This window comes from Betta splendens, chromosome 8 (assembly GCF_900634795.4).
Source record: "Betta splendens chromosome 8, fBetSpl5.4, whole genome shotgun sequence".
Lineage (NCBI taxonomy): Eukaryota > Metazoa > Chordata > Actinopteri > Anabantiformes > Osphronemidae > Betta > Betta splendens.
In genome coordinates this window covers 12,897,329-12,922,059 of record NC_040888.2, presented here as the reverse complement: position 1 = coordinate 12,922,059, position 24,731 = coordinate 12,897,329, and the positions used below count along the sequence as shown (strand labels likewise).

Below are 24,731 nucleotides of genomic sequence, written 5' to 3'. Positions count from 1 at the left end.
GCTGGATCCGTGGTCAGCTTCCTCGACAAGATGTCTCCGGACGTGGCCGAGCTTCACTTGGCTTGTGTGACATTGTAGCAGGGGGTGTATGACATGCTGTCACGCTGTTGGCTCTCGTAATGGTGGAGCGCCCGCTGATGTGTAGATCCATCAAGTCGAGCTTATGTGGGGTGTTTGGATCAGGATGCCGCGTTCAGCCTATAGATTCGGAGCAGTTAGTTAGAGCTTCGTTATGGAGCTAATGACATCACCAAGAAGACGTCATAGGGGACAATAAACAACCTGCAGGCAGAGATGAGAGTGACCAATTAGATTTACTCTATTTCAGAACAGTTTCTGTGGATTATATGTAGCCTCCTGCCCAAAAAAGTCACTAGCTGCATGTCAGGGAGTGAGTGAAGGTGACATGAGATGCTATGATGCTATAATCGGATGAAATATCTCACTTCTGACAGCACAATGCATATTACTGCATAGAGGTGTTGGTATCGAAAGCTTCTAGTGTGTAATTACACCTGTATTAAATAACCTAGACTGGATTTCTCGATGAACATCTAAACTCAGGCTTTAATGAAATCCTGTGAAGAGGCGGATTAAGCTTCAAATGAATGCCATCATTTAGGACAACATGGATTATTTGCACTATGCTAATGAAGACCATAAAAACTACGCCGCGCAGTTTTCAGACTTTGCAAACGATGGGATTTGTTTCAGCCTTTATGAGCAGCCCGAGGCCACAGCTCGGGCTCCAGCTAACGAGGACCAGCGCAGGTGGAGGAAATGAATCTTGTTTAATTTAGTTCAGGTCCAAAGAGTTAAAATGAGGGAAGAAAAACACTCAAATGCATATTTTTGTTGAATTGAGTTTTAAACCAGACTTATGAGTATGGAAATTGCTTCCAGAGAAGCGAATTTGATCAATAAATGTACAAAAGAGAATCATCCACCGTGATGTTTCCAATTAGGGTCATCAATAAACTGTGAAGGAGTAAGTTATCAGCTCTGTGGCGCAGCTGAACAGGCTGGGGCTTCTCCAAGTGAAGCCTGGTGCTTTAAGCAGTTCATGTCCCTGAAGTTTCCCAGCTCTGCCGTCCCAGCCGCGGATACAATGCAATCTGTGCTGGCCCACATTAGTTAACTCTCCTTCAGCCCGTAACCAGGTCACATTGCACAACGGAGTGCGGCAGGGTTGCCAGGTCTCTGCTGCTCGTCAGGTGGCGAGAAAACTGTGGCAGAGCAGTCGAATCCTGAAGCTGCTGCAAACAAGTAGTTTATCTGAAGGTGTGTGTTTGACATCGGTAGTAGATTCATTTTACTGGATTTATTTATTGCTGCTACAAGTGATGAGACTCCGCTTGCTGCTGTCGTATCAGGTCAAACCTCCACGACCCTTTTCTGATCGAATAATGCGCTGCTCTTTGCTTTTCAGTGAGGAACCTTGGCGTGACATTCATTTATTTATAGAAATCAAGTTGTAGTAAATTTAATTTGAGACTTTGAACGTGTCATTCTGACATCGTGACCTCCAAGAAATGAGCTGTCTTTGTTACGCAGCTCCGTGGCTGCTCGGCTTAATCAATTAAACGTGTAAGCTTTTAAGCTCATTCCTCTTGATATCTGTGATATGCATAATAATAAACCCATTACCCGAGTTGTGGTTTTGTGTTAAAGAGATTGGACGGATGCAAAACACACTTTTATCATTTGTAATTTATCCTTGAGAGGGGAGGAAAAAGAAAACACAAACAGTCAGAGCAGACTGGGAGGCTGCGACAGAGAAACCAGACACGGTGCGAAATTGAAGCCAGTCTGAGTCACTGCAGGCTTGAGCACACATCCAGCCATATGTGGCATCCGCGCTGTCGGCCAGTGATTGTCTGCGAGGTGCAGAAAACACGGCTTTTTCAAAGTCACGTCCACCTTCTGCATATGCAATACGGCAGCCTACACTCTGTAAATGACCTTTAGTGGAGAGGGAGCCGGCCTTGCATGTGTTCCTTTTTGCTCAGTGTAAGGTTTGGCTGTTAAAGGACAATGTCCCTGTTTTTAATTGGATAATTGGACAGCTCTTGAATGCAGCACAGCTCGGAGGATAAAATGTGACAGTGTGTGTTTGACTTGGAAACTAATTCGTGTCTTCTTCTTTTTCAAAAAGAAGTAAAAAACAAAAAAACATAGTAAGCGGCCAGTCATGATTTTCACTTTTGCTCTAAAATTTCGAAACCCAGTTTTCCAGAAAGGCCATAGCTCTAGATTAGCTCCACGCTAATTCAAATCCATTTAATACTGAGGTGACACAATTCTCTGCTCTAATATAAACACGTTCAGACACACATTTGTCAGTAGCCGTTAAATCCTGGGCCTCATATGATCCACAGCTGCTTTTCTGAGTTGCCTCAGGTCTGAGCAACGTGGAGGAATTCTCACTAATGAGGACCAGCCAAGATTAATCATGATTAGGTTGATTATCATTACAATGCAGACCACGCCAGAGCCTGAATGTGTGCTTCATTAATGCAAAGACTCCTGTTGGTGACGACTGCGGTTTAAACAGCAGGACTGAGTGACTCAACGACAGATTGATCCAAGAGGAGTCTGGCTTCAGCGTGACAGGATGTTTAGCAGACTCATTTATCCACCTGTCCGGTGAAATTAATTCAGTTTTTGGTTTACGTGTCTTCCTGATCTCTCTCTCTGAGCGTCCTCTGATGCCGTCAGGGCTCCGCGTTGGCCCCGACCACGTTTGCTCTAGTAAATTGTGGAAAACAGTGGCTCCAGCTGCTCTTTGCGCTGGTGATCCCTGCTTTGCCTCGGCTGTGACGTCCTATCCAGTGCTGAAGGGCCCGGTTCTGCAGGGATGTGGAGCGGCACCGCGGTCCCTTTGTCTTTGAAACACAAACACAACAAAAAAAGTACAAAAGTCCATGAATCTTGTTTGATACTTGACACTGTACCTGTCCCAAAGTAAAATGAAATCTTTTTATTCCTGAGTTGTGACTTAATCCCTGTACACTTTACTGCAGAATGAGACGTTCTCAGACAGAAATGCAATTAGCCAAGCAGTCAGCGGGGAGCCTATAAAAGGAAAGGCGCATTTTCGACGTGTGCCTCATATTTCTGCAGAATGTGGTAAGACACGCTTCCGGGAGACACGTGCAGCTTTACAAAGCAAACCCGCAGCAGGGATTTGAATGTATTTACCTGGGGAGCGGAGCAGGTCAACAGGCGCTCAGCTGTCGCACCCGGACGCTCACGGGGCCAGAGCTGCGGCTGCGATGGCGTTCGCTCATAAATCCTTTACATACGACTACAGGAACTTCCTCCCAGCTGGTCACACGTCGGTGCTGTTTCTGCTGCAGCGATCGTGTGCATTAAGTCGTCACAAGGAGAGTAGAAGGACGAGGAACACGGAGGAAATCCACTCAGAGGCTGCGCATTTAACACTTGAGCCGTGTCTCCGCTTTTGCATGGACAATGTTAAGAAAAAAAATCATATTCAGATTCCCCTCTGCTCACACCCACTAACTAAGTAAATCAACTATTTTAGCATCTATTAGTTTGTGTGCATTAATCCTAATGTAACCATGACAACAAGATTTGACTGTCTAACTGGCAAGTGGCTTAGATTTGATGAAATGATGAGATGTTAACATAAGCTTTGTTGTGCAGACATCGAGCAGCTCAGCTTTGCTCTCTCTCTCTCTCTCTCTCTCTCTCTTTCTCTCTCTCTCTCTCTCTCTCTCTCTCTCTCTCTCTCTCTCTCTCTCTCTCTCTCTCTCTCGCTCTCTCTCTCTGCACCAGCTTCCTGTCAAGTCAGGGTGTGAGATTCTTCAGAAGCTCAAGGCTTTAAGAGGTTAAACACCTCTAAAAGTGGGGAGGTGAGGACCGTTCCCTTAACACTGCGGGGGAAAATAAATGCTCCACAGTCAGGTGGTTTTAGGTTGTTTATGGCTGGATTTACAGAACGTTCTCCAGAGTAGAGAAAATCAAAGCCCAGTGTGTGACTTGCTGAGCAAGCTGTTGTTTTCTCAGAAGATGGTAACTGGCTGAGAGGGTTTGATTTGTGAAACGTATTCTCATTGCCTCTAAGCTAAAGGTGAGGTAAATCATTTCTGTATGCAGCAGCATCAGCCTGACATTTATGACACGTGTATGTTATCTGATGCTTCTGGGTTGAGCTTGAGCCACTGTCAGACTTTGACAGACCATTTAGCGGCTCCATCTCTATTACAGAAACAATGTGAAACTTGGATGGAACCAAGTTAAGCATAGCGTGGAGAGATGTTTTCAGAATCTATGAATCTAAAATGGTTCGAAATAGATTGTTCTGCACCTTCAGTCTGTCCCTTTGCACGTTGGCTGATTCAGAACTTTTCTGAACACTGTATCTAAAATCATCTATCAGCATTTCTTCTTTGGAAGCACACAGCCCACATGTATAGAGAAGAATCCCATCATTTGATACCCACGCCCATGTACCTTTCATCTCGTCTTTTTGTTTATTTGGCTCCATTTCTTTGTTTGGTGTAAAAGCTCACGTTTTCATTGGCTGAGTGCATCTGCAAAATGATGACAGACTGCATTAAAGTTTGACAGAAACATAGCGAGGTCCTACTACGCCTAAATGACTCTTTGCCTCGTTATTTAAGGACCTGCTTCGCTTTGATGCCTTGATGGGACTGATCACAGTGGCCCAAACGCTGGAGGGACGTTCTCTTTAACGCCATCTTTGGCTTTTGTTGGCTGGATAAAACAGCAGTTACTGGGCCAGAACAATTCAATTTCAAGTCTCCAATTAGTTCAATTGATTCCATGTTAAGCTCAGTCACCAGAGACAACTAGCACAAATAGAAAAGGAGGTGATTGTGATGTCTTTAATATTTGGGTCAGTCCTTCCTCCTGCCTCCGACTCTGGATGGAACCTGCTCCATTTTAGTATTTCAAAATAAAAGCCTCTTTTTTTTGTTATTGTCTTAGCCCCTTGGATTTTTACCATTAATGCTTTTACAACGTGATGCACACAGTAGATCATCTAGCTGAAGTGACAGTAAAATAAGCGGTGCTGCATTTTTTAATGCGGGCCATTACCTGGGCCTACACGAGCCGCAGAGACCATCATGACTCACGTTAGATTAGACCAGGCTTCTTTCACTGCTCCCCTGGGCCTCATTCATCTTGTGGCAGTCACCAAATATTGACCGTAATGGTGACAAATGTGGTCTGCATAGTACAACACTTTACGGGTTATATTGTGCTTTCCTGTATAAGGCCAGTTCATTACTGGAATTCATTATATGTGCAGGACAGACTGGGTAATGCAGCAAGAATTGAAAGAGACCAATTTACTTTTAACAACATGCAAGGCTCTCCTAATCCCTCGCTACAGACCTCATCAGTGAAACGAATGCTTGCGAATATAGAGCCCATGAATCTTTAACCATCTGCAGCTCAGCTTGCTTGTTTTCCTTGCTGGTACAGTACGTCGCTGGCGCCCGGGCTCTGGTCTGGGTCTGTACCTGCCCGGGCATCTAGGCCACGGTGCAGCAGGTGCGGTGGTACCTTTCGGTCCTCAGCACACCTTTCCATTAGCAGAGTCCTGCCGCGTGGCTTTATGTAAGCTGCGTCCCGCCTGTGCAGGCAGGTTGGCCCTACGGTGTGCTGCACCCCAGGCCTCGCGCACTGCCCTAGTTAAAGGGGTATTTTAAGACTTCATTTGCCCTCATCTCCTTCTCAAGTTCAGCCTTTTCCCTTCTGAAGGATCCTTTAGTGTCAGACCAGAGGGATAGAGCCCAACACAATTGTTACACCCTCATCTTGCTAGTGGATGAGTTTTTAGGTGGTTATGTGCCATAAATGACCCATATGGGTATTTGAATAGTCTTTGAATGGCCTGATGTGACAGTGTTTTTAAAAGCAAACATTGGCCTATTTGGGTGCATAGAAAAAGCCTTATTTTTCTTATTCCGAGATGTGACAGGCTGTTGTGACCAGACGAAAGGTCAGCTGACACAAATGCGTTTCAGAAAGGCCATTAACCAACAGCCAACGCTGAGCCTATGTACATGTAATGTATGAACGGAAACCTCCAGCACCGTTTGATCCGCGCTGTCCTCCGAGACGAGCTGCAGCCCTGAACTTATCAAGCCGTCACTCGACCTGCGCTGTGCACCAAAGGCCAAGAGTGCCCAGCGCTGTCTGGAGTTTACTGTATATCAGTATATATCTGTATATCTGGATACGCGGGCGTTCGCTTTCTAAAAAGTCAGAGAGGTGCTGCCCTCAATCAACTTTCATATCAATGCATCTGTCTCTTACTGTGTAAGGTCTTCAAGGTTCATGAGGGCTATAAGGATTTTAGTGATCTAATAGATAATGAAGGTGAAGAGTTTCCCTGAACGTCTCAGTTACTCTGCATTTCTATTCATCAACGCTCACTGTCACCACACTTCTGCATTTGATTCAATTTCATTTAAAGAACTTAGGGAAACAACGTGTAATAGAAAATCTAATTAAATTAAGAAAAAACAGAAATAACAAAGAATCACACACATTTGACAAACACAGCAGCAATTGCTGGTCACAAAATGAAAAACAAAAGACAAGAATGAAGACATTCTGACACAACAGCTCTTTTTTCCATCTCTCTTCTTGGCTGCGGCCCAGCAGCAGGACACAGTTGATTTTTTTTTACTTATCACCATTTCTATCTTTTGATGTGCTTCAGATGAATGCAATTTCAGTAATGTTCCACTCAAACATCACTGGAGTCATTTTTAATGGCTTTCGGAGAAATTTAATTAGCAGTTTTTTATTTGAACTCATCTTTCCCGCTGGGCTGCGTTGTTTGTGCCTCTGTGTGGCCTGACGCAACCGCTCCCAAACTCCGCTCTTTGTTCGTTTAACACAATAAATTTGAGAAGTTTGCTGAAGCACTCGCCGCACTGTGGGCGACAATGCAGTAGTCGTCTAACCATGTCAGCAGTAATGAAGGTGGCTGCCAGGTCATAACAGAGGCTCATTACTTCACGTACTCCTGATCAGCATTTCTGGGAAATTTTGTAATTAAGTTTTAATACCCTCCTTCTTCATTTGTTTGAAGAGGTTTGAGCTTCATGATTTAGAGTCGAGATCGTTTTAAAATTAATCCATGACCTTTTATCAAGGCAAACATCTGGAATAAAACATTTGCACCACTGATGCAAGTAGCTGATGAATTTAAAACACGCTTAATTATTTATCACTGGCCATTAAACGGTTTGGGGAAAAACTGACATGCAAAAAGGTTAATCAGGTTTTCACTCATTTAGGAAATATAGTCATAAAATCTAGCACAGAGTTGTCGCAGTGCAACGGCAAGTATTGGTTTTCCATAATGCTGAACATACAGGAGGTACTGTAGCAGATGACGCACTCACCCACTTTGATTTGTATCAGGTCCACAAATTGTATTTTCCTGTTTCAGGTTTTATATACAGTATGTGTAATGTGTTGTTGTACAGACAGGGGCGTCGCTAGGGGGGGACAGTTAGGGGGATTCTAAGGGCCTGGTTAAATAAACAACATCCACATGGTCGATGAAGCATAAATCTGGCCATCAGAAACATAAAATGTTTAGCAAAGCAGAGAGAAGAAGGGACACAATGTGATCTATAATGTGCAGTACAAAGTTTCAGCTTGCAGTTAAATCGTCTCTGGCGCGTGTGAATCGTAAAGCAGCTTCTTCACGTGTCTAATTAAGTAGTGAGACGCGTTTGGTTAGAGGGGGCGACGCCAGTGTCAGACATGAAAGCGACTGGTGGAGGCTCCCTGACAGCAGGCGTCTTCAGATGGGAGACACTCGGAGGCACAATGAGGCCTCGAACAAATCAGTCTCAACAAGTGCTGTTTGATTTCTCTGTTTCATCTCTGTTAAAAGCAACGTCTCCCACCGCGGTCCTTTAGACGCACAGGCCACGCCCCCTGCAGCAGGAGGAGGGGCTTCCAGTTCAACTTACGCCAGGAACAGTCTGACTTTAACTAAACAAAAGTATAAAGACAAAATGTAGAATATCATTAAACTGGTGTAAAGGTTAGAGGTAGCCCCACTGCTCCACTGTTAAAGGCTTTATTCTGGGAACCAGTTTCTAGTCGCTGCTGTGTCTGACCCAGCACCAATGCGACAGATTCATGGCTTTATCCTGTCTTGCTGCTCCTCATCTCCACTTCTTTGATGTCGCCTGTGTCAGGAAATGTCTCGCATCCCTCGGAGGGCTGCGTCCATCTGCTACTCTCACCTGGATTTCCCATTCCCTTTGTTTGGCACTGTGGGATTTCTTTACCTGTGCATGTAGCAGACCACCTATTCTGCCCTTATCTGTTCACTGACCTCTCCTTTTGTACAGAGCAGACAGCTCTTCAAAAGCCCCGACACAAAGTCCAACAATCACTTCACTGATTCATACACATTCATTCTCTTTCATCTCCCACCTCTCATCTGCTTCTTATCGCCCCTAGTTTCTTCGGCTTCTCATCTGATCTCAACCCGTCTCGTTCAGTCTTTCGGATAAAAGTATTTTTCTTTTTTTGTTGTTTTTTGTTGTAACAATTTTCTCAATTGTGATCCAGTTTTGTGAAACAACCCTGCGTTGGTTGGTATCTTTCATTACCCCTTATCTGCGTTAAGCCAGTTTCACATTTCCTGCAAAAGAAAAGCAGCAGACACAGTGGTGAAAAGTCTAATTTGGAAGTTAGCAAGTTAACTTTTTCCCAGTTTGCTTGCCTGCTGCTGTATAATTAGTAGTCAGTCCTGCAGTCAGGGCTGTGGGGGGCATGCAACCAACAACTGTGGATACAGAAGTACAAAGAAAGCTCAGTGAGAAGCTAATCGTTGAGCTTAGTCCCTGAAAGGAGAGCAGTGTTTTATACACATGTTCAGCTTCAACAGTAGGGAGGCTGCAAAGCACAGCCTCAGAGTTTGGTGAGAAAGGAGCTCAGTTAAACTAGTTGGTTACAAATATTATTTACATAGACAAATATTAAGCATGTGACAGGAAAACGAAGAGTAGATAAAATAGGTTTCATTAGAGTTTAAGGAACTAACAAGTAAGTATTTAACAAGTAAACAAGATTTTACATAGAAGATGAGTTACATTAGGTCCAAGAACAGCACATCCATGTGATCAGTCCACACAAACAGGAGAAGTTATTGTCATAACGTTGATTCGTTTTCCTTAATGTCAATGATGAGAGTCAGCAGCTGCCTCACAGCAATCACAGGAGGGTTTTGCTGTGTGTAACATAAAGCCCAAAGCAGACATCACACACAGCATCTAGACAGATCAATGGACGGAAAAGACTCAACTCAACGCTTAGTGCACCGCTCGTCTATTTCGCCTTGTGACTGGACTTTGACTTTGACCCATCAGCGTCATTGGGTTTTATTTTAATAAAGTTTCTGAACCTCTGTTCTGTTTCTGAAAATGGCAAATAATGAAGTAAATTTACTAAGATAAACACTTTGAGACGAAAACCTGATCTACTCTGTATTTTTCACTAAAATGTCTTCCTGTATCTCTGACTAAAACGTCTTATCTGTGTGACTCTAACCAGGATCTACAGCTTTCACTGCCAAAGCAGGTGTCAGGATTAAAACCCCAAGCTCATAGTTACAGGCTTTGTCCTTGGACCCCAACAAACCCCATGAGTGTTTTTTATTATCACGTCAAAGGAAACGGAGACAGTGACCTGGAGACAAAGCTCCCACCAGACTCCTCCTTCCTGGTAAACACTGCACCTGCAGCCCACTGGCGAGCTGCAGGCTTCTTACCAGATCAAAATACCCCAGAGGCGTCTGGAATCAGAGCCAAACTTTTAATGGGCACGCTGGCTGTGTACCTGTGGAGGCGAACTCCAGGGCACGCCTGACACGAGTCTGCACGGGGCGAGCAAATGTTCTCAACACCCTCAGCCAGGGGCATCGGGCCGGGCCAGTAAAGATTAAAGAGAGGGGAAAAAAGCCCAGCGGGAAGAAGGAGCCTGATTAAATCTGTAAATACATGAATACACAATCAAGATATTGTTGCTAGTTGTTATGAAAATGAGATTTGTGACATTATTTAAAAAGGTCCCTCTGTTTTGAAGCCATTTGGGTTCAACTTGACATTTCCAAAAGTCCCACTGCGTTCAGATTTTAACGAGTGGTGGCATTATCACTCAAGTGTTCATTTGAGATTCTTACGAGGGCGGTCGATATTGTGGATGACAGCACCTAATCAATTTGGCTCGCGGCCTCTCGGAGCGGAGTGCAGGGCCGCACTCGCTCTGTCTCTGCTACTGGGGAAAACACATCAGACGCCTGGCGAAGCTGTATTAATCATAGGTCTCCTAATAAACACCATTAGACGATGCGATAGCGGCGTCTCTCAACATGTGCCCCCTCACAGCGTTCAGCCATCATTAATTAGCATCATCATCCCCAATTGTTTACTTGCCGCGAATGATCATTTAATTAGGTAACTTCAGATGGAGGAGCCAAATATTATGCATAGATTTTAACAAGAGCACAGGCAAACACTTCCTGGCGCCGCTTAAGGAAGCTTGACTCTGTAGGACAAGTATCAATCAAATTTATATGTAAATAGATGTAATTATCTGTTCTAATCATAACACATTACTCACGACGCAGAGAAGAAAAGAGCGTTTGTTGCTTTAATTCTGCAAAAGTGACAGAAGTGTGAAGGAGACAAAGCCACTCGAAGACACGCGGCACGGAGCCAGGAAGCGCTCCACTGATGGAAACGGCTGTAAAACAACACCCACTTACTCAAAGGCTTCCTCATAAAAGATTCGTGCACTAAATGGAAAAACACTCGAGCCGGTGCTTTTGTCTTTTCCTCCAGGAACCTCAAGGTTAGTCAGACGGTGTTGGACAGAACGGCGAGCCAACACATCTGCACAGACAAAAGCCTCCTGCTGCAGCTTACATCAGTCAACATGTATTACATGTTAATCGTTAAAACTACACCAGCGAATATATTAGCGATGAATGGAAATACTGTGTAATGATGCTAAAAGTGAGGAACCTACGGTATTTTGACAAACTAGCTTTTCCCTTGCATTAATTCCTCCTTTAGCATCTTTTAGCTCATAGGTTTTCAGCTTTTTTCGTTTCCTTTTGATTTTTCATTGATGGTGTTAAATTTAATGTTTAATTATGTAATGCAACAGTCACGTGCCTGTAAAAATTAATACAGCTTTAAATGTATTGTTTTGTTTATTGAAATATAATAATGGCAGGACTAATATTAAAACATAATTATATTTTTTAATGTATCAATTAAAAATGTTGATGTCATAAATGCAGTATATAACTATTGACAGTTGTGGAGTAGCTGTTACGTCGTATTGTAGCTGTTAGTACAGTAGATGTAGTAGATAAGGTAACAACAGTCAAAAAAATATGTTTTAGGGCTCAGCTTTAAATGAAATTATTTGAGCAGCTCTTCATATAATTCTTATGATTAATTAATCAAACAATCTGGATGGTTTTGTTTATTTTAAAACACTTCAGCCAAAAAGTAACCTGCCAAACTAAATTCCCACAGGTTAGAAGGCGTCACAACAACAGTAGACTGAGATGGAGACTCTCTCTTCAGCGTTCGCTCCACTTCGCTCCTCACTCATTCATCACTGCTCTCTTCTTTTGGTCTGCAGGCTCTCGTCTCGAACTCCGCTCCGTCTCAAGGCTTTTCTTAATTCTGTTAAGTTGCAAGGTCAGCCTGAGGTAGCAAAACAAATGACTGCGCCCGCTCTTGACTGGAAAAGCCGTGTCGGGGGTGCATGACGTGGCCCAGAGCTGTGACACCAAATCCTTAATCGATGAAACAGAAACAAGGATCGGTGTCCTCCGGGTCGGTGGGACCACGCTGTGTGTAATGCTGAGCTGCTGGCCTCAGTCTCCCTGTCTCCGTCCAATCCTCAGTCATCTTTCAGAAACAGAGATGGGACACACACACACACACACACACACACACTCAAATAAATTCAAACAGTACGTTGACGATGAGCGTGAACTCGTTTCAACTCAACCCACAGTAGCTGCGTCTGGACTCGAACCGGTGACAGAAGAGCGTGTTTGGGTTTAGCATTCCGCGCGCTCCCTGTGCATTAACGCGCCAACAAGCAGTCGAGCTCGGTCCATAATTGCGAAGTCATTAAAAGATCTCAGCTGTAATTTTCCAGTTTGCGGTGTCTTGGCAAAGCCTGCCTCCTCTCCTTCATTTAATCGTTTTATCAGCGCGCTTATCAACAGTTGCTTTGTGGCAAGCTACAAATGTAATTACAGGAAAACATGGAGCGTAATTATGCAAAATAACTTACTGGATAATTCATTCTCTCAACATTCTGCTGCTTTCCCTTTACCCCAAACATGATAAGAGCGTCTGGAAAAGCGTGGCCTGTCTTTGCTTAATGATGTCTGCTGCATATTGTCTTGCTGTTAAATTCAACTTTTTTGCTTGAAACTGTCAGAGTTTGATCATTAAACAATTTCCAGTGCAAGGCTTTTACTGGAGATGGACGCCATAAAAGAATCCTGACACAAACAAACCAATAGTTCCATGGATAAAGAAGCAAAATAACATGTTTAAATGCAGTATTTAAAAGTGGGAGTTTTTCTCATTCGTCTGTGAGGGAATCAGTGAAGTGCAGAGTGGTTTCACCTCTTTTTGTGACTGAGCTTAGCTCAATTTCTGTTTAATCACAGTTTGCACTGCTTTGGAGCGTCTGATCTGAAAATATCCAGTGCCAACCTAATTTTATTATTGTGCTGCTTTTGTATCAGTTACAGTAATGAATTTTCTACCGCTGGCTGTTACTGGATATTTACCGCTGCATGAGACGACACATGAACGCAGCAGCGGAGCAGTCCTGACGCTTTGAATGAAGACATGGATCGTTGTCCAACTAGTCCCAGTTTGTGTTGGGTCCGGTTCTTGTCGAGGTGCAGGTCGTTCTCTCCGGACCCCGATGTCGCTCCCGCCTCAGCCGCCTCTGAGTCTCGGTTGGTGGGGTCCTTTGTTCCACAGCAGGGATAATGGCAGTTTTGTGTGATGTTACTTCTGGCATATCGGAGAAGACATCAGATAAATCTGTGGTTATCCCTGTTAGTCATTCACAGACTCCAGGAAGCCGTCTCTGCCCTCGTTCGACGCCCTCGTTGAAGCTCCCGACACCCGGTGGGTAAGAAGGCACGCGGGTGGGTCGCTCATCACCAGACAAGCATGGTTCATGTGTAAACAGAAACAGCAGTCATTCATGGGCAGATGATTTATTTACAGCCGTGGTTCGGTGAAGTAAAACTACTTTTCTGCTGGATGTCGTAAACAAAAAGAAAGATAAAAATACATTGTTTTAACTTGTTGCTCGTATCCTGTCAAGTTAAGCCTGAATCGCTATGGAAACACTCGCATCTTCTGTCAGGTTACAAAGTAACTTTTTTAAAAGCATCGCGTTCCGATTGGTTCTGCAGAAGCTGTGCATCCATCTAAACCTACAGTGACACTCGCCTGCGGTCTTTCTCTTTCTAGCTCCCGCCTCACACTGTACCAATACGCGTGCACAAGGGCAAAGCGAGGTGATCTGTCCCACCAGGTCCTCGTGGTCCCTCGCATGCTGCCAGCATAATGACACGGCGAAGCCAGCGTCTGTCCGTCAGCGTCCCCGGAGCGAGCCGTTTAAAATGGATCTGGGTCACAGTGGGATCCGCCCCCGTCCCCTCGCTCAAACCTGGAAGTATGGGGCTCGTTGGAGAGCGAGCAGCCTTCATTACTCCAGCCAATGCGTGTGACACACTTTACCGCCATCGAGAGCTGCTGCATTATACATTAACACTTAGCAGGTGTTTTCTTTGCCTTATACTTTACATACCGCTGAGCCCGGTGCCAGACAGAATCAGTGTGAGAGGGTGAACTGATATCCAGAGGAACAGGGAGGCGTCCCCTGACATTGTCTTCCTCACTCAGCCGTGGCGTGGCAGCACGGGTCATTGTGAACCTCATGTCTGCTGTTTCTAGTTATTTACTCAGAGATCGCTGATTAGGAGGAATCGTTTTGAACAAGTGAACCAAAACCTGCCTCCATTACAACAGTCGAAACTCGTGAAGCAGCAGATTAATCCCGATGGCTTCGGCCTTATTTGCACAAATATTATGTTTGCCTGCTATTACTTGCAATTCAGACCGATGATGACTGCACAATGGCAGCGCATGCAAAAAGCCCTTTTATAATGATGAGAGCTGTTTGCAGAGCTGAGGCTCTTCAGCCTGTTTCTCCTGAGTCGATGTCGGTAAAACTGCTGCCGTTGTTCAGATTGGTTTTATTCCTCCTGCTATGCATTTTTAACGCTCCACCTTGGTCGTATGGAGCTTCTTTGATAACATCACACTGTAAAGGCTGTAGTAGTCACTGAACCACCTCTGCAGATGTGCAACAGGTGCTCAACGTGGACGCCAGTCTCAGAGCCAGGGAACTTTTCTGGCGGACGCCCGGTGCAGCAGCTTCCGTCCAAGTGACCGGGCACTGTCCTTGAGCGCAGTGTCCAGTTTTCCTCCTCGCACAGATGGTTTCAATGAGGCAAGGCTGTTTAAACAAGACAATGCCCCCGTTCACACAACCAGGCCCGCGGACGTACGTCGAGCAAAAGCCTCACTGCTTTGAGCCTAACGCTTTCATGCAGCTTTAAGAGGAGCTGAGACTATGAGCTGGTGATACTTGTTTAATGCTCTTGTGGATGAACGGCATCACATTCCTGCAGCTGCTTTACTGGAGGAACATCTTGTTTTTGGTTCTTCTTGAACTCAGATAGCATTGTTCTCCACTGACCAAACTGACTGGAGACAGTAAACACTTTAACTTGGAAACAGCTATATTTAGCTGTTAGTGTTGTATGATTGCACACTGGCTCGGGGGCTGAATCATGCCACGCTACATCATCAAGTGCTGGGACCAGAGGTCTGCTTTGAAATTCACACCCCCCACAAACTAATCATATATTTATTTAGTCAGTCTTGTTTCCTTTAAAGGGACAGATGTAAAGATGCTAGCTTAAAGAGAAAACCTCTTTGAGCGTTCGAACTTTGGATCTTATGACACATTAAATGTGTGAAATGTATGTGACAGTTGTTATTATGTGTGAAAAGTAAAAGCAAATTGTGTTATTTATCTATTTAATCAGCCCAAAGCTGCTTCCAGTTCTTTAAGGAACCTACGGGGAGAATAATCCAAGCGCTTGTTCTGTAATCACTGCACATAGTTGTAGTTAAAACTGTTTAAGTGAAGAAAACCCACATTTCAATGTGCTACTTTAATCTTCACGCTGGCTCGGATCTTAGCAGAAGTCAAATAACATTTGTCAGAAATGTCACAGCCGCCCGCTGGGAAAGCAGCATCATTGAAATTCTGGCTCAGATCTTTAACAAAAGCAAAGCACAGCCCCCCCGTTGTCTGTTAAAAGCTCGGTAAAGAGCTCATATATGTAGTTTGAAGCTATCTGATGGCTGCTTTTGTCATCTGCAGCACACTTCCAGGATGATAGATGAACACATTTAAATGCAAATAAGGCCCAGCTATCCTGTAGCCGTTCTCTCTCAGAAACACCAGCCGTAATTGAATAAAGGCAATATTTTCGCTCCAGCAATAGGCAATATTTTGGTATTTTATTCTGAGCCCCGTTGCTGCTCTGTGACGGGGGTCTCAGATGATCCCGCTTTGTTCTTTAATCGCTCAGACAACACGTAACGACATTAGTGCAACTTGGGATGACTCACTTACAGCAAAGATGGATCACCGCGAAGTGTGGCCGCGGCCGCGTTCCTGTGTAAGGAGGCCGTGATGAAGCTGCGCCGCGGAAGGAAGGAAGCGCTCGCAGTCACGTAAGCCAGCGTTTACTACTCGCTGGAGACGCGCGGCGAATCAGAGCCCTCGTCCTGCGGGTGGAGAGAAAGCAAAGCCGTGCTGCAGTGAATGAAACAACAGACTGATGCTGTGGAGGATCAGGACTGTGACGTTTATAAAAGCTTATGTGTTGTACGGCCAAGCTATAAAAGCCATTTGAAACATGTTCAAGAAGCCTAATAGCGAATAACATGCTAATGGAGGCATGGAATGATGCTGTTGGTTGCCTTTCATGATGCTTTTATGGACGATGAGTCGTAGTCAGTTAATAAAGGGCATCAATGAACAACAAATACAACAAATGTAACACTAGGCAAAAGGCGCAGAAGATTGTAAATGATCCTGGACAAACAAAGAAGAACTGTGACGCTTACTATTTGGTCAAATCTGATCTTTAATGCTGAGACAGGCTTCACGTGGTAGGAGACAGTTAAAGGCGACCGGTGTCTTGCGTTTAACCACTGGGTGCTTCATGAACCAAGAACTGCTAATCTATAATGTGCTTATCTCGAGCTGGACACGGTTACAGAAGGCGGTGCAAAGGTCAAAGAGGTCAAACCAATGTTCTCTGTTAGAAGTCAGCTGATGTGTGTCTTTGTCGGTGTTGCTTTTAGGAAACCACCATCACGACTACCAGCACAGCCACCTGGACCTGACGGCACTCACACCTAAGCTGGGTAAGGAAACATAGCGGACACGCGCCATTACACTTGATTGTGAGTTTCCCGTGTTGAAATAAAGTTCTCCTCCATCTATTCCGAGTCTCGGCGGGATTTGATGGCGGTGATTGACCCGACTTGACTTTCCCAAAGTGATGCGCGTTATTATCCACCTCTAAATGGAACTCGGCCAAACAATTCTTGTCACAGACTGTTTCCAATTCCGAGCACAGAAGTATATCTTTCAGAGGGAAATTAAAATCTGAGACTCTGATAAAGACGCCCTCTGAATAAATGAAATGCAAAGAAGTGTCGAGCAATCCTAGGATCATCTGTGCTCTTTGCTGATGTTATTGAAAACCCAATTACAGTTATTGGAGCCCATCTATTTCTCCCAATGTGATTTTCTGCGAAAGGAGAGCAGCGTTCACCGCGGAATCATTGAATGGCTCTGCATCTAAACGGCAATGAAACGAAACAGCGTGTAATTAAAGAGGGAATCCGGCCGTGATTCTTACAAACAGGTTACAGCCGTACGAGCAAACTTTTAGTTTTTTTTACTATTAACGGGCCGCTGCCAAATAGGACGACCTTTTCACGGGGAAAGTGGGCTTCAGCATCAGATAAAACTCTTCAAACAGCACCTTTGAAGTCTATTTAGCGTCTGATGAGGATTGTTGCTCCGATGCATTATTCAACAGTGGCTGCTCTGGACTCTGTGTTAACCCTTTCTTTGAAGGAGGGCAACCGCTGGCGTGGGAGGCTCGGTTGCAATATACTGTGCACATTGACTGTCATTGATGATTTCTCTCTCACTTGGATTTGTTAGCCCACAGACAAATGCGATATGGTAAGTAATACACATACACGTGGCGTTTATGTGTATTGTTTTCTCCCACCCTTTCCTCCATATGACTCATGTAGCGATCCAGTCTTTCCAACTTTTTCCAGCACGTGTATTTTATTTTTTAATCCCTCTGCTGCATTTTAATCCATGACCTTCAGACCAGTCTACAAATCTTTTCCTTTCTTCTCTGCACATCACTCTCCCCTCCTCCGCTCCACCTTAGCGGCTCTGCGCTCAGTGAATGTCTCCCCTCTACACCATATGCTCCTCGGTGTTGTGTGTCCCTGTCCTCCTTGCTGCAGTGGTCGCCGAGTCCTATTTTTAAATCCAGCACCGCCCGAGCCCTCCCCACCCGCTAGGCCTCCTGACCCATGACTGGGCGTCCCAAATACTGAAGCCGCAAGAGCCCCGAACATCGCAGAGCGCCCTAATGGTGTCACACACATCAGTGGCGACCGGAGCGGAGCTGTTGAAAGCGCTCCTAAAAGGCGTCGCTTGAGCTGCTTAGACACAGTTAACAGATGCACTTTCCAGCTGGCAAAGAACGTGTAAAGCAAAAGGACCAGATGAGGGAATGTTGTGTGAAACGGCTCGCCGCCAATTAATCTGAGTGGACGGTGGACTCGCTGGTTTTAGTCCTCGATCGCAGCACCGGCGCTCCATTTAACCTGAAAGTGCCGACTCGCGCAGCGGCGTTTGGTCCCATTTCGGGATTTAAAAGAGAATCCTGAATGTGAGACAGGCGCTTCATTCAGATTAGTAATGTTTTAAATATGTAGACCAGCTGCGCACATTTGGTTATGAAAAAAGATAATAAAAACAGACATGCGCGTCCCGACCTTGAATGTGACGCAGAGGTCAAAGTCAACAGAGGACACAACAGAGAGTGAACAGATGGGGATTCGTGCGAGTTGTGACAAAGTTAGGTTTTTTTTAATGAACGTACAGATGGAGGAAGAAAAAGGCATAAATATTTAAAAAAATATTATTGACTATTAACCAGCCGCTCCCTGCGACTCGTCTCCCAGCGATCCTATCTAGAAGCCAGGCTCTGTCTCCCCCCCTCACACCCGCCGCATCGTCCCCCACCCTCTCTACCTGCCTCCCTCGCTCTCCCACTGAATGACCCCCGTGTTGTTTGTGACAGTACACTGACTGCGCTGCGCCGCTTCCTCCCATGTCACTGTAGAGAGGCCCCAGCGGATGAACAACATCCTGACCTCAGCCACGGAGCCCTACGACCTGTCCCTCTCCAGATCCTTCCAGAACCTGAGCCACCTGCCTCCCTCCTACGAGCTGGCCCTCAAGCCTGACATAAGTAAATACTCCTCCATTCACGCCATCACCACCCCCCCACCCCCACCCCGCCCCGCGCACCCAGGCGGGCTTCATTCACCTCTGACGTCCATTGCAGACTCATGCGTCATGATGAGCGTGTCCAGATGTTCCGTGGCTCAGCCCTCTCACATCCTCACCTTTCCAGGGGAATGGGCTCTTTAAAATGCATGACGACGTTCTACGGCCTCCGCATTCATCCCTGCTGAGCCATCTATCGGACCATCGACTGACAGCTAATTGGAGGCTAATTTGGCTCCATCTGCGGCCCATGTCATGTTGCTAATGCTGCTTAATGACATGAATGGCTTCTATATGCCAAAAGGATGTTGCTTTAATGTCTCAGCAATGTCACAGCTCATTATCTTCACTAACATTTTCTGCCTGATTATGATGTGGATGCTGATGCTTTGACCTCATGACCATCGCACCATTGGCCACTGCTGATTGTGGTTGTAGTTATAGTCTTCATAAAGCACTCATACTGTAGAATATGATGTCACCAACACACGACTCTGCCTTTACTTTAGCCTTAATGTTCGTCTTGTCTGAAACCAAGGCGTGTACTGTAACTCTCTCCTTCCTGGGAGCATTTTTTCTTTATTGTGTTTCAGTCTGGGCTCTGGAGAAAGATGCTTCAAAAAGAATGTAAGACTCCAGGAAATGCATGGTCTTTTATAAAGCCCATCATTCTGAGAGGACTACTTACACTTCAGACGCTCCAGTCGAAACCATGTATTTTCTATCTGGCATTTTTGCGATGAGCTGAAAGTGCTAAATGACGGAAGGGATGTTCAGTTCGCAGGTGGACACAAAGCGTCCTACAACTCACTGATGTAATCGAATGGCACATTTTCACCCACTTTTGAAAGTCCGCTTTTAAATTCTCTTTATTGCACGCAGGTAAACAGCCTCTGAATGCGCGTGTCGTGATTCATGCAAAGCTACTGGAGCTGCCAGTGTTTCATGTTGTGGGTTATGAAATGCAACAGATTCAACAGCTCATCTCCACTAAAAACATTTGGCTTATCCTCCGCGAGCTGCGCTGGGTTTGGAACGATTTAGCAGTGAAAACACTGTGGAGCTCTTCACCCACATCCACAGTCACAGGAGCCGCTCGCGGAGGGAGAGTTTTTTAAATGTGCCACTGGTCCTTTTTCCACAGTCGTGATAGAAAAACAGGCATTGGAGCGATCTCCTTTCAGTCCATTCAGCATTCGTCTTTTATACATTAGCTGTTTCGCTCCCTTATCAACTGGAGGCTTTGCTCTTATCTCGGCGGAGCCTTGTACACACAGAACACGGAGAATCACAGAGATGAGTCGTGTTGAACTATAAGGAAGCCTCCAAGTTGAGACAGAATTTGTCAGGCAAGCTGGCGAAGGTGTCCCCTGAAGAAAGAGCTGCCTGCCACTTAAAAGACAATCTGATGAGAAGACCGCGACTAAATAAAGTTAGGATTTACTTGCAATATTTAAGAGACTAAAATGAACATTTAAGTCTTTGCCTCCTTCACGTTTCCCAGCTCCTGCTTCGAGCCTCTCAGAAGATCATTTAGAGTTGATGCTCGGCCAATTTCGCGAGCTTCAGTGCATTATATGATTACAGTCCTGTGTGATCAATAGCCGCCTCATAAATACAGAGGCTATATTGAATGAAACCCGGCCAAGTGGGAGGTGGGCTTTAATTGGGTGCTGCTAGCGTTCCGCCGCTTCCGTCGCTCGGCTCCGCGTGGGGCCCTTTAGCCCCTCGCCACCGTCGTAATTGTTAAAGTGCCGCATTTTTTTCCTGCACTGCGGAGACGGGATCAAGCAGCGCGCCCCGCTTAAATCACTGCAGTCGTATAACAGCCGTAGAACACGCGCGCTCGTAAACAGCGGCTCTTGTAGCTGGCTGATATGAGCTGGCCATTAAAGCCTCCACTGAAATTAATTACGCCGTAAATTCTTTATTTAATTCCACGACAGTGAGGACAAAATCTAATTTCCCCTGATATTATGACTGTATATTTTTCATATTATATTCCTCTCTCTGTTTTCTACCGTGCTCCTGTTTGGTTTGGTGGTGGATGCCAATTCCCACTCGTGCCGTTCCAACACCGCCTGCGTGTTGACATCATGTCATAATTGAGAATAATGAACTTAAGACATCAGTATATCGATGTCAGAGGAAGGGAAGGAGGAAGCACGACTACATAAATGATTTGAGGGCTGGTTCTGTCTCTTTGTTTAAGAAGCTGACTCAGCATTATTTTAGATTTCAGAGTTCCATCCCTCACTGTCTGACCACTCACAGCGGCTACATGCTGGAGGCTGACCTATTAATGGAGCTGTGGGCCACAGCCTGTCAATTGTCTGTAAACTTAAGCCCCTTGTTGGGTTTCGTTGGCATTTTCTGCCATAATGTCACATCTAAAAGAAACCTTTAGGGATTAGCGCTGGCGGAAGGCCCCACAGGCCCGACTCGGGCTTCCTTCATCGGGAATGCGCATGGCGGCAGCCATGAAATCTCTCATGGAGGAACAATGAGGTGACCTTCTGTATTTGGGCAAGGCACCCCTCCCTGAGCGGCCGCATGCCGGACAAACAGGAAGTCAAAAACACCGAGGTAAAAGAGATTCCTATGTGTGGTTGAGCTGAGATCTCAATCACTCCTCATCAGCAGCTAAAGGCTGTGAGACAATAGCAACAACGGGTCAACATTGATCACTGGTGTCTGTGTGGATGGAAGGTGGTTTGCCAGTAATGGGACAGATTTGCTCACTAATTAACTAGTGAGTGAATCTTTACTGGGTGTTCTCATCAATATGGGGAAACAGATGAAAGGGAATTTCTTTGTTTTTTCTGATAAAACGTGACCTGATGCCTTCTGGTCTTGGGTTCATGAAAAACTTCTTTCTAGCTATGACGGCCTTTTGCAAAAATGCAGATGCGGAACGCGTCTTTGAGGAACGTTCCTCCCTCCCTCATTGTGTTCATCTTCTTGCTCCTCAGGTGATAAAGACGTGGACGAGTACTACGCCAGGAAGCACCACCATCACGACTTCGGTGGCCGGGGTCCCACCCACATGGTGAAGCTGAACCCGGAGCCGCACCAGCAGCGGCAGCGCCCGCGGCGCGTCCAGAGGGCCATGTCCCAGGACCACGTCCTGTCCCCCCCCAGGACGCCGCGGCGCGGAGACTACGGCCTGTCGTCCTACGGCGTCATGGCGGCGGCCGCGTACGGCAGCAGCCGCCACCTGTCGGAGGAGCAGCTCCTGTCCGCGGACCGCCTCCACTCCCAGGACCCCCTGCTGTCCCCGGCCATGAGGCGCGACAAGTTCCGGGAGAAGGCGATGGCGCGGGCCATGTCCCACGCCGACATGCTGATGCCCACCACGCCCGTCATGGACCGGCACAAGATGACCAAGATGCACTCGCAGCCCAGTGCCTCCAACGACTACAACACGCTGGCGGTCGGCAACCAGCCGAGCGCCTCTAAGAGGCAGGCGTTCGCCAACCGACGGACGCACACCGTCGACCACCTACAGTACATTCCCGGCCACCACCACGGGTACCACACTGCCAGCAAGAACGAGGTCACGGTTTAACCTCGGCGCGAAGGGATCCATCCGCCGGACGCGCTCCTCCCGCCCGCATCATTTGGTTTTCCTGTTAGAATCTGCTGCATTAAACACTCTTACAGCTTTTCCGCACAAGCTTCCATGTCACCCACGAGTCGGCGAGGACGTTTCTCTTTTAGAGCATCATAAGGGCTTTGCGCATTGACACAAAGAGGGATCCTCCATGTCAGACATTCGACGGCCAGAGGAGAATATTTTTTAAACCAGACATGGGACTAGAAGGGAGTTCTATCAACTTTATAAATATATAAATACACTATATTTACTATTTGTATTTTCAGTCCTTGTTATAGCTTTAGAGGTTCTCATTGACTGATACGTAAGCACTTCAAGTGGTGCCTATGACATTGTCCCATTTCAACAATGAAGTGGATTTGTGGGTTAAAAAGCACAATTAATGAAGTCCTGTTTTTATTAATTCTACTTTTCCTCTTTTGTAAGTGGCCAGAACATATCAGCTTATTAGTGGAAACCAAGGCTCTTTCTGTTGCATCCAGTAGATGAGTGTAAATAAGCTACACTAGCAGCATTAATACAAAAAAGCTGGCCCTTCTGCATTACTCTTTTGGTTCTCTTCTCCCTTTCATGGGTTCACAACTAATAATTACAATTTTAGATAAGGCAAATATCCCAAATTAGTATTATTTCCACAGATGTATGTGGAGCTAATATGTATAAGGGGGGTGTGTTTTCGTTACCTGTGCTTGTAGCATAGAACGGTTGTGTGTAAAACGCTGTCAGCTGGCGTCTGCGAATCCATGCCGACAGGTGAGCGTGGCGCCTGGTGGTTGTCTGTACAAGCTTCACTTTCCACGCCCTTCGTTTGGTTTGTGATCAGCCAGCTGTTGCCATCTCCACATATCAGACAGGATCGAAGCGTCTATAGGTCCAGCTGTGGCGAAACAATCATTAGCGGAAGTGCTGGAGGCCATGATCACTAGTCAATCGAGCATTAATTAACACTGTGAAGTGTTTGTTCGGATGTTTTCATTAAAGCAATGCCTTACTGTGTGAGATTCCATATGCTCTTAACCGAATAAGGAACGTGTCTCGTCTTAGCTCTTTGTGTAACGATTATTATTTACCAGCAGAACCAGCAGTAGAGACGTGTACAGTGACACTGATGAGACTGTACATATACCTCAAATGGACAAAGTCGAATTGGAAACTCAAGCGTCATTAGGTCAATTGTTTTCTTACTGTGAAGTCGTTACCGCAGCACAGGATGTTCTGTGGAAATAAAATGGTCGAGAAGGCTTCAGGCATTTAAGATGTTCAGGACACAGGCTCAGGCTCGTATCCGTCTAATACCCAAAAGAATCTTCAAAACAGGCCTGTTCTGGTCTTGTCCTGGTCTTTAGATCATCTGGCCAAAGGGCCAGGAAACTTGCTGTTTCTGTCACCGCCTATTGAAGCTACGCGTTGATGTACATAAAGGTGAGAAACGTAAAGTGTAACCGGGAGGACGACGTTGTATCTGTTGTGGAATCTGCTCATGTAAGATTGCATGTTTTTCTTTCTTATAAAAAACAGTTATGACTAACAGGATAAGGACGTGGAAAGTTGGCCCAATGTATTTATTTAACTCCATGTTTTACCTTTTGATGCCTGGTCTGCATTAAATGATGTCATTTAGAGATTGTCTTACTGCTCCAAATTCCCATCACTGTACATATTGTTTTCATCTTGGAGGTCGCTTACAGGTAACGGAGTGCGCTGATGATGACGAACGTCTGCTCTTCTGTTCACTTAATAATGATGTCACCCCAAGAGCCTTTTTTCTCTATGTGCAATATTTCCTGTTCATGCAGTACTAAAGCCACTTAGTCTTTTTAAAACTGTCGTGAGGTTCATTGCTGACGCAAAGGCTTCGTTGTCCTTTTTTCTTCGAGACTGTTGTCTTTCATAGTCAAGGAGGCGTTTTTATATAACACAGCCAATGTTGTATGAATGAACAGTGTCTGTATAATTGCACAAATACCTGGAGAGTAATTTGAACAGCTTCAAAACAATGAAATATGACTGTTCTTGTGCATTCTTCTGTTTGTTTATAAACTATTAAAGCCCATTAAGTGTGTTGTAGACATCCATTCAATCACTTATGAGTTTTTATATCTGAGTAATAATAACTCTTTTTTTAATGCCAGTATGGAACATGTTACATGGGTTCCGATCAGTTGATTGGAGGCTGACCATAGGACGGCCCTGGATGTGAAGGGTTTGCTCTGTTTTCTTTGCCCAAGCTTTGCAGAAGTTAAGATATTCAGAGTTGGGCTTCCAGGGGTGTAGGTGTTCCCTCGATAAAGCAGAACTGAACACAGGATCTGGGTCTTCTGGG

The 24,731-nt window shown here is 45.4% G+C and overlaps 1 protein-coding gene across 4 annotated transcripts in view; it reads left to right on the top strand.

Moving 5' to 3' along the window:
* The window catches only part of LOC114860355 (protein shisa-6), a 41,304-nt gene extending 16,827 nt beyond the window's left edge, over positions 1–24,477 (top strand). For 2 of the 4 annotated variants that reach the window (XM_029158872.3, XM_029158873.3), the window contains exons 6-9: positions 16,545–16,607; positions 17,419–17,439; positions 18,626–18,754; positions 21,765–24,477. In XM_029158872.3, the coding sequence (XP_029014705.1) occupies positions 16,545–16,607; positions 17,419–17,439; positions 18,626–18,754; positions 21,765–22,360 (809 nt within the window). In that variant the 3' untranslated portion in view covers positions 22,361–24,477. The remainder of the gene's footprint in view (positions 1–16,544; positions 16,608–17,418; positions 17,440–18,625; positions 18,755–21,764) is intronic. The other 2 variants (XM_029158874.3, XM_029158875.3) reach the window with 2 other exon arrangements.
* Positions 24,478–24,731: the final 254 nt, after the last annotated feature.